Below are 13,619 nucleotides of genomic sequence, written 5' to 3'. Positions count from 1 at the left end.
AATTAAGATTTTTAAATTTGAGTGCTTAAACAAATTCGACGGCCAAAGTCGTTACATAAAGGTCACGGCCTGTCCCATCCACAGCACATATCAAAAATAGACATGACCCACGTGGTTAGACGTAACAGGCACATGTTGTCCTAGACAACTGTGTCTTTCATTGGAATGGAAGTTGATAATATATATGATTGGAGATTTTTACTTTCATTTTTTTTCTTTTGTTTTTCGTTTGTTTATAATATGGGCATATATTAACAAGGCCTGTTGGAAAATTATCAATGATTTTTAAATCTAATGGCATTCTCGTTTTTCATGAATATTGAGATGGTGATTGAGGATTATACGTTTAAATCTCACTAATTGTGTGAGTTAATTATCAAAAAAAAAAAAAAGCCGAATTATTTTTTCAAATAATAAATATTAATATAAAATTAGATATCTAAAAAACTCTACATAAATAATTATTACAACACAAGGTACCAGCACAATCAGCATCCATAAGCGCCCAAAAAAAGAAGACATCGACTGTGATGTAAGAGCCAAGAAACAGAGGAGTCTTCAGACCAAACTCCCGTCTCAAAATGGATATGATATGTTTTTTTTTAGAGGAAAATCAAGAGAACCCATTTCCTGATAGGTATCTTTCTCTTTCCTGACTTAGAAATTTACTTGTTTTTTATTCTCATCGAGTTTTGTTCCTGTTGATGTTGTCTTGATGCTTCAACGTTTGTATGTGTATCTTGGATGCAGAATTGCTTCTGTTGATTAGTGAATATTCTGGTTTGTTATGAGGCGGTTGTCTATCTGCTGTTGAACTTGTGAATTGTTGAGTAAGCTTTCTATTAGGGTTGATTTGTCTAGCTTATGGCTAGGCCTGAGTATCAGTCAACACGGTCTGGTTTTGGCTCTTATCGGTTATTAACCGATAATTTTCGGTTAAACGGTTTATTAACCGCTACCGAACCAATAAAAATTTTAACCAAAATTATCGGTTATAACGGTACACGGCTAAATGGTTCGATTAAACCGGTTAACCGTAAGCTTTATATTGATTTATTTTGTTGAGCAAAAAATGCGTTTTTTTGACTTTTGAGAGCCCAAATACTTTTTGTTGGGCTAAAATAATTTTTTAAAAATGAGTTATTTTATGAGCTAAATACTTTTTGTTGGGACCCAAATATTAGTTTTTTTGGCTAAAAATTGAAGCTTTTTTATATTGATCCACCACAACCTTTTTTTATATTATAAAATACATTTTTAAAAGCAAATGGACTAATTAACATAATGAATGCTAATTAGACTAACAAAACTAGTTAATGAAAAATGCTTTCACCAAAGGCAAAGAAATCTCATCCAATCCCATCACTAAAAAAAAAAAAAAATCAAACCTACCCAAACCCAAATTAAGATAAGGTTACATAAGTATATATATAATCTCAAAACTATGTCGTTTTGGCATCCATACTTAACGGTTTATATCGGTTAAACGGTTAACCGATATGAAATTTCTAACCGGACCGAATCGAACCGATAAGCATACCAGTATAAAAAATTTAACTGATACGGATATCGGTATATCGGTTACGGTTAATATTGGTTCGGTCGAAACCGGTACACGGCCGGTAATCGGTAACTGGTTAATCTGCCCACCCCTACTTATGGCTAACATTGCTAAGTTTTATTGATTCAGGTGACGGGTTAGCCTATTAATTAAGCAGCAGTATTGAGGTAAGGAAAATTCCTAACCCTTTCTAAGTGAAATTTCATTGCATGTATTTTGATCAATTGCTCTTAGTGCATTATGAATGCATGAATATGTTATTTCACATAAGCTTTTTGAATTGATATCCTCTCATGAATTGCTTTCCCTAAAGAATTTTAAAGTGAAATTGTTATTTATGTCACTCAATCTCTTATGGGTATAAGTTCCACTTTAATGAAGTGTCTAAATTAAATGAAGGATGTTCTATATAAAGAAGGGTTTCCATTTGAGACAATTCATAAATATGGAAAGTATAAAAATGTAAATAAGATGTATCAAGAGAAGTAAAAGAAATGATAAAAGTTTTATAAGATGAGGACACATGTCTGGAGAAGATAATTTTGATCCCTAAAGAATTCAAAAAATGCATATCATGGTAATGGCATTGGAATGAAAGTGCAACCACTTAAGAACATTTCGCAAAAGTGGGAATCCATCACAATGTTCTGTAGCCACGCAAAGTGCACATTGGTTAATTGGAAGGGCAAGCATGTCTACGGCCACAAGCGTTGTCGTGATCATAAGGACCGTGTAACCCTATTACACAACATAACAATGAGCCTTACTATGAGAACAATTATTATAAGGTTTCATGGACATAACAATGGGCCCTACATAGGACATAACAATGTACATGGGCCCTAGTATGAGAACAATTATTATAATTAATATATAATATTCTATTGAAAAAAAAAAAGGTTCATTCAAGGTCTCATGGAAAAAAAAGTTCTTAAAGAAAATGATTTTTGGTTAGAAATTTTCTTACTGAGTCTTCTTCTCTCACCATTTTTTATGTTATGGGTAACATGGATTAGGAGGCCAGGATGGGGGCTTAGAAGAGCATTAGAATTATCTCATGAAACTCATGTTATTTTAAAATAAGTGCACTAGCACAAAACTTACATTTTTATGATTAATTTTCAGACTAAAAGTTTTTACATTTATTAAAGTTTTAATTTGACCCTAATTTCTTAATTATCATGCATTTAATTCAACATGTTGAGTTAATTACCCTAGAAAACATTATAATGCTTTGCACTTTGAAGTATTTGTTGACATGCCTAACCCTAACCGGCCGGAGTAATTAACAAATTGGTCAAGAAAGCCAAAGGTTAATCTCTCTCTCAGTTGTGGTTTGATGCCAATAAACCAGAAGGATAAGCCAAAAGCATGCAAACAGACAAATAAATAAGTAAAAAGGGTTTCTTTTTATTTTATGGAAAATAGACCAATATTTGAGATTGAGATTACTACTCGTAGTTTTCTAATCTCAGACGGGTCCTGGTGAAGTCCTGGCAGGGTCCCGGCTAGGTCCTGGGCGGGTTCCGGTCAAGTCCCGGTCGGGTCTTGGTCAAGTCCTAGGCGGGTTCCAGTCAAGTCCTGGGTAGATCCTAGCGGCGTCCCGAGCAAGTCCTGGTCAAGTCCTAGGCGGGTCCCAGACAGGTCCTGGTCAAGTCTTAGGCGGGTCCCGGACCGGTCTTGGTCAAGTCTTAGGTGGGTCCCGGGCAGGTCCTAGTCCAGTCACGGTCAATTCCCGAGCAGGTCCGAGCGGGTCCCGTTCAAGTCCGGTCATGTCCCAGGCATGCCCTGACGTTGTCCCGAGTGGGTTCTGGACGAGTCTCGGTCAAGTCTTGGTGAGGTTCTGGGCGGGTCTTGACAAGGTCCATCAATTTAAGAATGAGATGCTCACAGTCGGAAAATAGTTAACGGTTTTCAAAACTGTAAACCATTTTCTGAAAATTAAAGAAGAATTTTCGGTCAAAAGAAAAATATTTTTCGTTGACCATTATTTTACGTTGAAATAAACACTGTAAAATGCAGAAATTATTTTTTGAAAACCATTTTACGTCGAAGTAAACGGAGCCTTAGAGGAAACTTATTCCAAATATTGGAAAAATTCGGCAATTTTGTTTTTTCGTCAATACCAAGCTAAAACATTGACAGCTGAGTCTGTCCAGTCTAAAGCATGTAACATAAACAAATTTTGAAACTTTGTTAGGCCCTATTCTTTTGACAGATTGTACCAATGCTCAAGGTCCCACTTAGATTGCGTTCTTTTAATGTCTTGTTTGGTGATTCAAATAATTAGCTTTTGTCCAATTGATATCCATGATTCTAACTGGATTTTTCTTGGCTTGTGCCGTTATTGAATGTTGAATTCCTTAGGCCAATACTATGCCTTTCCTCGCTTTCCGCACTGATCCTTGTGTTTGGCTTTTTAATTAATTGTAACGTGACATTAAAGTAAACTTAGTTTTCACTTTTGAGTGTTTCGTATGTTTGACGTATTTATTAATGCCTTTTCAATTTTACTAAGAAAACAAAAAAAAAAAAGTCTTAAAAAGCATTGCCCAAGGATCCCTAAGCTTTTGGTTCTTTGTGCACCAAAAAAGAAGAAAAAAAAAAATACCGACTGATATTTCTTGTTTGGATCTTCTCCAAATTTTGGTTGAAAGTAGAAGCTTCATTAATCAAAATCTAACTTGGAAATTAAAATTGCAAAGTCTATCCTCAATTAACAGACTCTTTCATCAATTAGTTCATCACGTGCAATATTCTACTAAACATTGAACAAAAGTAGTAGTAATATTCAAATAAGAAAGGAAAGAGTAAAAAACAAAAGCCAAAAACTAGTAATCTCAATGGGCTTGAGGCTGAGGAGTTGATCCCATATGTGCACTTGGGCTATTACTTGCACCATCTCCTGCCACCCACCTACTCTCTCCTCTGCTCTTTGGCTGGTGCTTGGATCTTCTTCGCTGCCCCACTTGCTGTCACTATGCTCCCGTTACTTGTATTTTGGGCATCTCCCACTGCCTCAAAATCATCCGACTGTACTTATACGAATACGAGGGCTCGATATATCAATGGGTTTTGTTGTGCAAAATCTGCTCTCTCAAAAAACGCTTGTTGATCTAACTGAATAATCGAGTACTGTTGTTTGTCCTCAGATCTGTGTGATAGAGCGCTTTTTGGATGCCCATGTCCACTTGGGTCCCATCCATTGCCTTGATACACTTGTGCAGCTCTGGTCGTGCAGGAGACATGGAATGGAAGGCTATGTTTTCTGCTTTTTGTGGTGGAAGAGGAAAGTGGAGAGGGCAGTGGAGAAGAGGGTGAGATCACTGAGATGTGAGGCAGTGCATAGCGGAAGATGTTTTCGCTGCTTTCGCTGCTAAATGATTTCGTTTTAATGCTATTCATCTCACTTTTTCATTTTTTTTTTAATATTTTTTTACTTTTTACATCACATCAATATCTTTTTATTACTATTAAAATAAAAAAAATCATTACAAAACATTTTTTTTTTTCATTTTTCAATACCAAACATTCTTACTTTTTCACATTTTCAAAAAAATAACATTCTTACTTTATTTTACATCAATCAATTTTTGCTATAGTATCACCACTAAAACCCTTTACCAAACGGACTGTAAATTTAATTTGTTTAATTTGTTGCTCACTTCAGTTTATGTTTTTCTTCCTTTTGTGGGAATTGAAGTTTTTATTGTTTGGTTCTTGGTTTTTGAAGAGGAATATTAGGTTTATAAACAAATTTTATAACATGATTAGAAATGAAATAAATTCGACTTTTGAGAAACCCAATCATATTGTGTCACATCATGTTGTAAAATTTGTTTGTAAGCCTAACATTTTTTGTTTTTGAATACACCAAAAAGATAATAATAATAATAAAAATCACCCATTCGCGTTGTTGGTTTGGATCCCCTCCAAAATTTGGTTGAAAATAAAAACTTCATTAATCATGCATAATCTCATTTGGAGATAAAAGCACAAAGTCTGAGTACGCCATCCATAAACTCCTTACATCTTTTGCTAATCACATGCTATCTACAAAACGATATTAAGCAAAAATACTAGTAATATTCAAATCAGGAAGAAAAGAATCAAATTAGAAGCCAAAACACAAGTAACTAAATATCTTCATGGGCTTGAGACTGATGAGTAGATTCCATATGTGAAAAAATATATAATGTTATATAAGAGAGAGAGGAAGCATGCCTTTAGGGCTACATCATTACTATATTGAAATGCATATGTTGTAATGTATTTATAATGAGCTATATATTGTTTTCCGTGAACAAGAAAACCTAAATTAAATAAAAAGAAACTAAATAAGTGCTAATAGTATCTTCGGTACTGCTTCACATGCTCTCACTACACCCCCACTCCTTCTCCATCTCTAGCTTCATGGCTGCTACTTTCTCCCTCGTTGCCACCACATCGGCTAACCACAACAAGAGCCAGGCAGAGTTTTTGTTCATTGTCAACCCGAAAAGACCAAACTTGGACCACATCCTTCAGCCCGAGTCCATTCTCTTGGGAAACCTCGTTCCAAAAAGTCCTCAACACGTATTGTGAGCATGTTTTCCCGGAGTCTTTGCGCATGTCCCATTGCCTCAAAATCATATTGTTCACCTTATGCGAGGGCTCGATAAATGAAACTTTCATTTCATTCTGTTGTATGAGAGATTCTCTCTCATCATCTCTCAAAAAATCCCCCTCGATCTGTCTTAAAGGTATGGATAAACGGCTGTTGTTTTTCTTTAGATCAGTGTCGTAGAGGGCTTTTTGTATAACCAAAACCACTTGCCTTCCACCCATTGCTTCGATACGATTCCTGAATTCCTCAGGCAAGTCCGGCGGAGGGTTTGGAAGGGTTGGCATGTCCAGCTTCGACCTCTTCGATCCCGTTTTGGGTTTTTCTTCCTTCCTTTTAGACTTCTTTTTCTGTTGGAAACTACTCCCGCCACGGCTTCGCTTCAAGCCTTTTTGTTCTTGGTCATATATGCGAGCAGCAACCTCAGCAGCCACTGATAACATATCAATGGCAGACATGGTTGGATCAACATCCTTATTCTTGAAATCGTTGGGGTTCAAGAGCCTCATTCTTCTTCTTCTTCTCTAGTACTTCAGAGACACAAACAACGAGTCCTTTATTGAGAAATATGTGTGGCCAATAGAGAAACTTTCCCACATCGAAAATCCTTTGGAGCACCACCTTTTTATAGCGCCAAAGAAAATTCGGGTCACCACGGGAAAACTCGGGTCACCGTGGGAAGTACTCGGGTCACCGTGGGAAGTACTCCCGTCATGGCTTCAACTGCAAGCCATGCATTGCTTCCAACTGCTGCAAATTGCAATGAGGAAACTACAAACTAGGCCGTAAGAAATTTCTTACGAAAGTAATTAGGAGCACAATTTTACAATAGGGATGGGGTGCTGGTGATTTCCTAACGCCCGAGGGAAGAAACTAAAAGGCAAAATAAAAATAAAAGTAAAGAAAATAAGAATAATAACAAGAAGACAAATTAAAACGGGATTACAAATGAAAACGTAGTTATCAAAAGCAAATATATTATGGATATACTCCTTCCCAATAAATTAATTTGTGTAATATATATAACATACTGTTTTCATTATGTCATAGTGGGTGCTACTTAATTTATTAGTGATAATTAGTGCTTTGGCTGTGATAAGAAGTACGTACCATTTAGTAACATTGACGCCCGCGTAGGTGGGGAAAAATCAGAAGGTGACATAATTATATGATAAATATCGGATATCCTAATCATTAATTGAATTTGTGAGTTTGGCCTTTAATTGATATCATTTGAAGCTTATGCAGGCAAAACTACAGTTCCTTCTGCTTGATCTCCTTGTTGTCACAAGTTTGGATCTTTTGCACCTAACAATTAAGACATGCTTCGCTTAATTAGTTATCTTTAATAAATGATAGTTAATTATTAATGTAGGCTACAATTTCTAAAACTAGTAATTGATCATTTTTCTCAACGCTCGATCAGTTTACTTTTCCTCTTATTAATAGTCATCTCACGATTGCTCTCTAGTCTCAGGGGAAAAGAAGGTGGAGAAATCAAGTATTTTGTGGAGACTTGATGATCAATCAATCACCTTCCCATGACTTAGCATCTTGCCGATCGACATGCAGCCTTTGACATGTAGTGCACGACGTCCCAGGTAAATTATTAAGAAATTAACCAGATGAAGACAGAGAGGTACCGGGAACGTAATTGAAAGGGCATCCACCTACGCCCAAAAGGTGCCCAACATATAGAATAGGTCTTCCCCGAAACCCCCCCCCAGTAACTATGTAAGGTAAAAAAAAAACAAAAAAACACCTAAGATGTAATACGCTACCTTAAACCCTAGCTTAGTAAAATAAATCAAAGACCCATAGATAAGTTAATAAAATATCAAAAACTTCCTATATTTGTTGTTAATAAGCAATACCTGAAGCTTCGTTGTTTGAACAACTTATTTCGGGTCCAAAAAGTGTTTCTTTGGCCATTTCTTTTCAGTTTCTTAAAGCCCCCCCTTGTTTTTTTCTGGGCAAGTACAAACAAGGGGAAGGGTTACGTATATAGGGGCCCTTCCCAAAAGCCCTTTAGATTGTCTGCAAGCAAGCAGCTGAGGGCCCCTATGCGTACAACCGCGTAATATCATTGACTAATTAAAAAAGAGAACCAGCATCTTTTGTCATTCTCTACCTCTCAAGCTCCATCTCTTTCAATTTCTTTTGTCATTCTCTCTCCAGCTCCATCTCTTTCAATTTTCTCAAAACAACCAAAAATCCTAGAGTTAAAACACCGATCAGCTGGCCATCCATCTTTTTCCATATATATATACCCTATCCCACGACCTTGCAAGAAGAAAACATCACCAAGCTTTCTCACTTTGTAAGTTTTAAACATGATCTGATCTCTCATGCTCTTTTGAAAGATTTAATATTATGTTTTAGTGATTAAATGCATGAAGCTTTATTTTGAAAGGGGATTATTGGATTGTTGTGACTACTCTTGTGAGTGTTGTGTCCCGTATTGAGAAAATATAAAAGAAAAGAGTGTTTAATATACTTAAGTTGACCTTAGCCCATTAGTTTAGGCTTTTGGGTTAGAGTTGTGTTCAATTATATATATTAATGTACTATTGATAAAAACTCCATAATCGCTTAATCTCCCAACATGTTTATATATATGAGAAATTGTCAACAATAAGAGCATTGAGGGTGTGAAAGACTTGGAGAAAGAAAAAAAAAATTTCAGTGTGATTTGTGTTTGTGTGTGTTATGCTTCCTATATATATATATATATATATATGGAGGGTGCTGTCCGAAGATGTGCTTGGGTAGGAGAAGATTGTCTTTCATGGAGGAAGTGCATGTGAAAGAAAGAGATTGTCTTTTTTAGGAATAATTGAATGAGTAAAAGAACGAAAAAAGGACTGTTTGCTTTTCATGTGAGAAGTTAATTAATGAGAAAAAGACATGATGCATCGGAGTGAAGTAGACCAAGTGAAGGATACTGTCCAATGGCTAAGAGAATCAAAAAGAGAGAGATGGAGAAGCGTAGACGTTTTTAAGGAGTCTCTTAAGATTATGGTTTATGATCCAAATAAATCTAAAGTGGTTGATAATAAGAATTTTAGAGTGTGAAGTATAAAAATATTTGAGTAAGATTTTTATTAAGGTTGATGTGTTTAGCTTATGGCTAACATTGCTAAGTTTTATCGTGGTTCAGGTGTTTAACAGTACTGGTTAGCCTATTAATTAAGCGGCAGTATTGAGGTAAGGAAAATTCCTAACCCTTTCTAAGTGAAATTTCATTGCATGTATTTTTATCAATTTCTCTTAGTACATTATGAATGCATGAATATGTTATTTCAAATATGCCTTTTGAATTGATATCCTCTCATGAATTGCTTTCCCTAAAGAATTTTAAAGCGAAATTGTTATTTATGTCACTCAATCTCTTATGGGTATAAGTTCCACTTTAATGCAGTGTCTAAATTAAATGAAGGATGTTCTATATAAAGAAGGGTTTCATTTGAGACAGTTTATAAATATGGAAAGTATAAAAATGTAAATAAGATGTATCAAGAAAAGTAAAAGAAGTGATAAAAGTTTTATAAGATAAGGACATATGTCTGGAGAAGATAATTTTGATTCCTAAAGAATTCAGAAAAGGCATATCATGGTAATGGCATTGGAATGGAAGTGCAACCACTTAAGAACAATTCGCAAAAGTGGGAATTCATTGCAATGTTCTGTAGCCGCGCAGAGTGCACATTGGTTAATTAGAAGGGCAAGCAGGTCTACGGCCACAAGCGTTGCCATGATCATAAGGACGGTGTAACCCTAGTACACAACATAACAATGAGCCCTACATAGGACATAACAATGTACATGGGCCCTACTATGAGAACAATTATTATAATTAATATTTAATATTCTATTGAAAAAAAAAAAGGGGTTCATTCAAGGTCTCATGGAAAAAAAAGTTCTTAAAGAAAATGATTTTAACTCAACCGTGTTTGATGGCTAGAAATTTTGTTACTGAGCCTCCTTCTCCCACCATTTTTTATGTTATGAGTAACATGGATTAGGAGGCCAGGAAGGGGGCTTAGGAGAGCATTAGAATTATCTCATGAAACTCATGTTATTTTAAAATAAGTGCACTAGCACAAAACTTACATTTTTATGATTAATTTTCAGACTAAAAGTTTTTGCATTTATTAAAGTTTTAATTTGGCCCTATTTTCTTAATTATCATGCATTTAATTCAACGTGTTGAGTTAATTACCCTAGAAAACTTTATAGTGCTTTGCACTTTGAAGTATTTGTTGACATGCGCGCCTAACCCTAACCGGCCGGAGTAACAAATTGGTCAAGAAAGCCAAAGGTTAATCTCTCTCTCAGTTATGGTTTGACGCCAATGAACCAGGAGGATAAGCCAAAAGCACGCAAACAAATAAATAAATAAATATGTAGAAAGGATTTCCTTTTATTTTATGGAAAATAGACCAATATTTGAGATTGAGAGTACTACTCGTAGTTTTCTAATCCAAGAGGGAAAATGATAAATTATATATATATATATATAATAAAAGGAGAGTTTAGGTATATTTTAATTAAGGACCAATTTCTATGTTTATATTCTTTTTGAATTTATAATTGTCTTTCCTAATTCTATAAGGAATTGAAAATGCTAAAATTTGGATTATGTTTTGTAGAAATATAAATTCAAAAAGAATATAAACATAGAAATTGGTCCTTAATTAAAATATACCTAAACTCTCCTTTTATTATATATATATATATATATGCGCACTAAGAGACCCCCTAAACATTGCAGAAAAGAATTAATTACCTCAAATATAAATTTTCTCAGTGCGTTTGGAGAAAACATGGCCTACCACTCTTCAATCCCCGAGGCGATTCTAAACATGGGATTTTCGGATCCAGTGTTGGTGATTCAAAAGCGGTTGAGCCGTGTTGATTTGAGCCCGGAACACGGCCGCTTCTTGATCCCGTTGAGAAAAATCAGATATGAATTCTTGACGGAGGAAGAGAAGGCGGCACTGAACAATAGAGACAGCATTGAAGTAACGCTAATGGTGTCGCCGTCGCAGATGCTAGTGAGTGACTTGGCTTTGATGAAGTGGAAGAAGCAAGAGGAGTGTGGGGACACCACCTCATCGTACGTGTTGACACGTGGCTGGCACACAGTGGTGGTACGTCAGAAAGGGTTGAAGGTCGGTGAAAAAGTGCAGCTCTGGTCATGTCGGAGACCCGGAAGGTTGTGGTTTCTGCTAGTTGCAGTGGAAGCCGAAGAAGAAGAATAGGATAAATGTCGATCCATAGGAATGTGAAGTTAATGGATGACAACAGTATATAAATAAAATATAATGATGATGTTCTTGTTTTGTTGAAATCGAGGCTGGCGAAATTGTCCAAGTGTTCACATACGTTGTTTGAATAATGTGTTCGAATTTTCAAGTCAATTTTATGAGTGATTCAATATTCTTTTTTTTTTTATTCCATATATAATAGAATAAGATTCACGTTTCTTTTATTATCCTTAATTATAGGTAAAGGTGCTTTGAATTTTTTAATTATTCTTCCAAAGTATGCTATGATAATCACTGTTCACTCAGAGAGAGAGAGACAGGGGGAGAGAGCGCATGTGATCATAATTAGCTAGCAGCCTAGCAGCCACATATAATATAGTTGCCAATTGCCATGTTGGGTTATTATTTTCACATCCTTATCGCCAGTTTATTTTTTAACTAACAAAAAAAATATTATGAAAATTAAAATACTTAAAAAAATTTGAAACCTAAACTTACAAGGCCTGTAGCTCATCCTCTCTATCTCCTTCTCCCCTATTATAGTGCCCTATTTTTACCCTTCATGATATATATATACTTTGATTTGACAACCTTTAGCTATAATTTGTACAACCTTAGAGCATGCAATAGCATTAAATTTGCCAAATTTTAGGTAAAAAATTAACTTTTTATATTTTCCTCTATATATACATATGCTAAGAAACCCTTAAAACAATGAAGAAAGGAATTACCTCTAAATTTTCTCAGCGTTGAGGGAAAACATGGCCTACTGTTCTTGAACCCCTGAAGGAAAAACTCCTGATGAAAGCAAGAAGGGGCTGCTGCCTGCTGGTTGATCCCCATCCCATTGAGAAAAATCAAAAAGGAGTTGGGGAGACACGACCTCATCGTACGTGTTGACAAAACAGTGGTCGATGAGGAAGTCCAGCTCTGATCGTGTCGGAGACCCGGGAGCTTTTGGTTTCTGCTAACTGTAGTGAGAAGAAGAAGAAGAAGAAAAAGGAAAAGAAAAATGGATACGAGGCAATGCATAGAAATGGGGGCAAGGTGTTGTGAAAGTCAATTTAATGCAGCTTTCCCACGTACGAGAATCCTAATTGATACAGCTTTCCCAAATTCCCATAGACACGTTCCCACGGCCACGGACAAGGATACCGTTAGAATTGACTCAAGTCAATTCAACAAATTAATGCTAATTAATTATATTAACGTTTCTAATCTCTCGTACGTATCTTTACTTATAAAAAAAAAATTGGGACCATGAGCATTAATAAAATATGAAAGTCGATCTTAAAAATCTACTAAATATCTAGTAAAGTGAAAGTAAAGTTTGGAACTAGTCCTCTATGCTTAGGCATATTTGGAGCATTTTTGTTAGATTTGGATATATTTGGGTAGCTTGGGTGAAAGATAACTTCTTGAAAAGAAAGAGTTTTTGGAGTGTAGGCATTCCTCAAAATTGTTTTTGGAGTTGGAGAAAAATTCTAAAGTTGAGGGATATTGCCAAACGTTTCTTGAGGTTTGAAGTTGGGAATGAGAAAAATATCCATTTTTGGTTGGATTGGTGGCATCCAGCAAGGATCTTGATTGAGCATTATGGCTTCAGGATTGTTTATGATGCTCATAGTAATATTGAAGCAAAACTTTCTTCTGTTATTTGTAATGGCGATTGGCTTTGGAGACCAGCTAGGTCTGAAGCTCTTATTGAGATACAAGCTAGACTCCCTGAAGTAGGATTGGAGATTTGTGATAAACTAGTTTGGACTGCTTCTAAAAAGGGTTTTTATGTCAACTCAGATACTTTGGATGTTCTTAGAGAGAAGAGGGAGAAGTCTCTTTGGTGGAAGATGGTCTGGTTTCCTCTTGTCATTCCTAAGCAAGCTTTTATCATGTGGCTTGTTATGAAGGATAGGCTTCTTACAGGGGAAATATTGCTTAAATGGGGCTATAAGGGTGAGGTGCAATGCAGTTTCTGTCATAACCAATTGGAGACTTCGGATCATCTCTTTTTTTAATGTAGTTTTAGTTCCAGAATCTGGAATTTCTGCATACTTCGATGTAGAGTTGAGCAGCCTCCTATGATCTGGGATGATCTTATGCATCTAGGCTGAAAAAATTGGGGGAAGAAATCTCTTCATTGTTTGTCATGTCGTCTGGTTCTTGGGTCTGCTGTGTACAATATTTG

General features: G+C 35.8%; 2 protein-coding genes across 2 annotated transcripts; both read left to right on the top strand.

Moving 5' to 3' along the window:
- Positions 1-10,990: 10,990 nt before the first annotated feature.
- LOC148587794 (putative B3 domain-containing protein At3g49610) lies at positions 10,991-11,428 on the top strand. Its single transcript, XM_088512825.1, has one exon. It carries the CDS (start codon positions 10,991-10,993, stop codon positions 11,426-11,428), a length of 438 nt encoding a protein of 145 aa, XP_088368951.1.
- Positions 11,429-11,433: 5 nt separating this feature from the next.
- Positions 11,434-13,449, top strand: LOC148587793 (uncharacterized). The gene is made up of 2 exons (XM_088512824.1): positions 11,434-11,473; positions 12,833-13,449. Exons 1-2 carry the CDS (start codon positions 11,434-11,436, stop codon positions 13,447-13,449), a joined length of 657 nt encoding a protein of 218 aa, XP_088368950.1.
- Positions 13,450-13,619: the final 170 nt, after the last annotated feature.

This window comes from Corylus avellana, chromosome 2 (genome assembly GCF_965113065.1).
Source record: "Corylus avellana chromosome 2, dhCorAvel1.hap1.2, whole genome shotgun sequence".
Lineage (NCBI taxonomy): Eukaryota > Viridiplantae > Streptophyta > Magnoliopsida > Fagales > Betulaceae > Corylus > Corylus avellana.
The sequence above is the reverse complement of the archived record's forward strand: the minus strand, read 5'-3'. Positions and strand labels throughout refer to the sequence as shown.

Excerpts from the sequence above, each read along its gene's own strand:
- LOC148587794 (XM_088512825.1), top strand. The coding sequence starts at position 10,991 with ATGGCCTACCACTCTTCAATCCCCGAGGCGATTCTAAACATGGGATTT.
- LOC148587793 (XM_088512824.1), top strand. The coding sequence starts at position 11,434 with ATGTCGATCCATAGGAATGTGAAGTTAATGGATGACAACA. Across the intron at positions 11,474-12,832 it reads GAAGTTAATGGATGACAACA|CTTGGGTGAAAGATAACTTC; the intron begins GTATATAAATAA and ends ATATTTGGGTAG.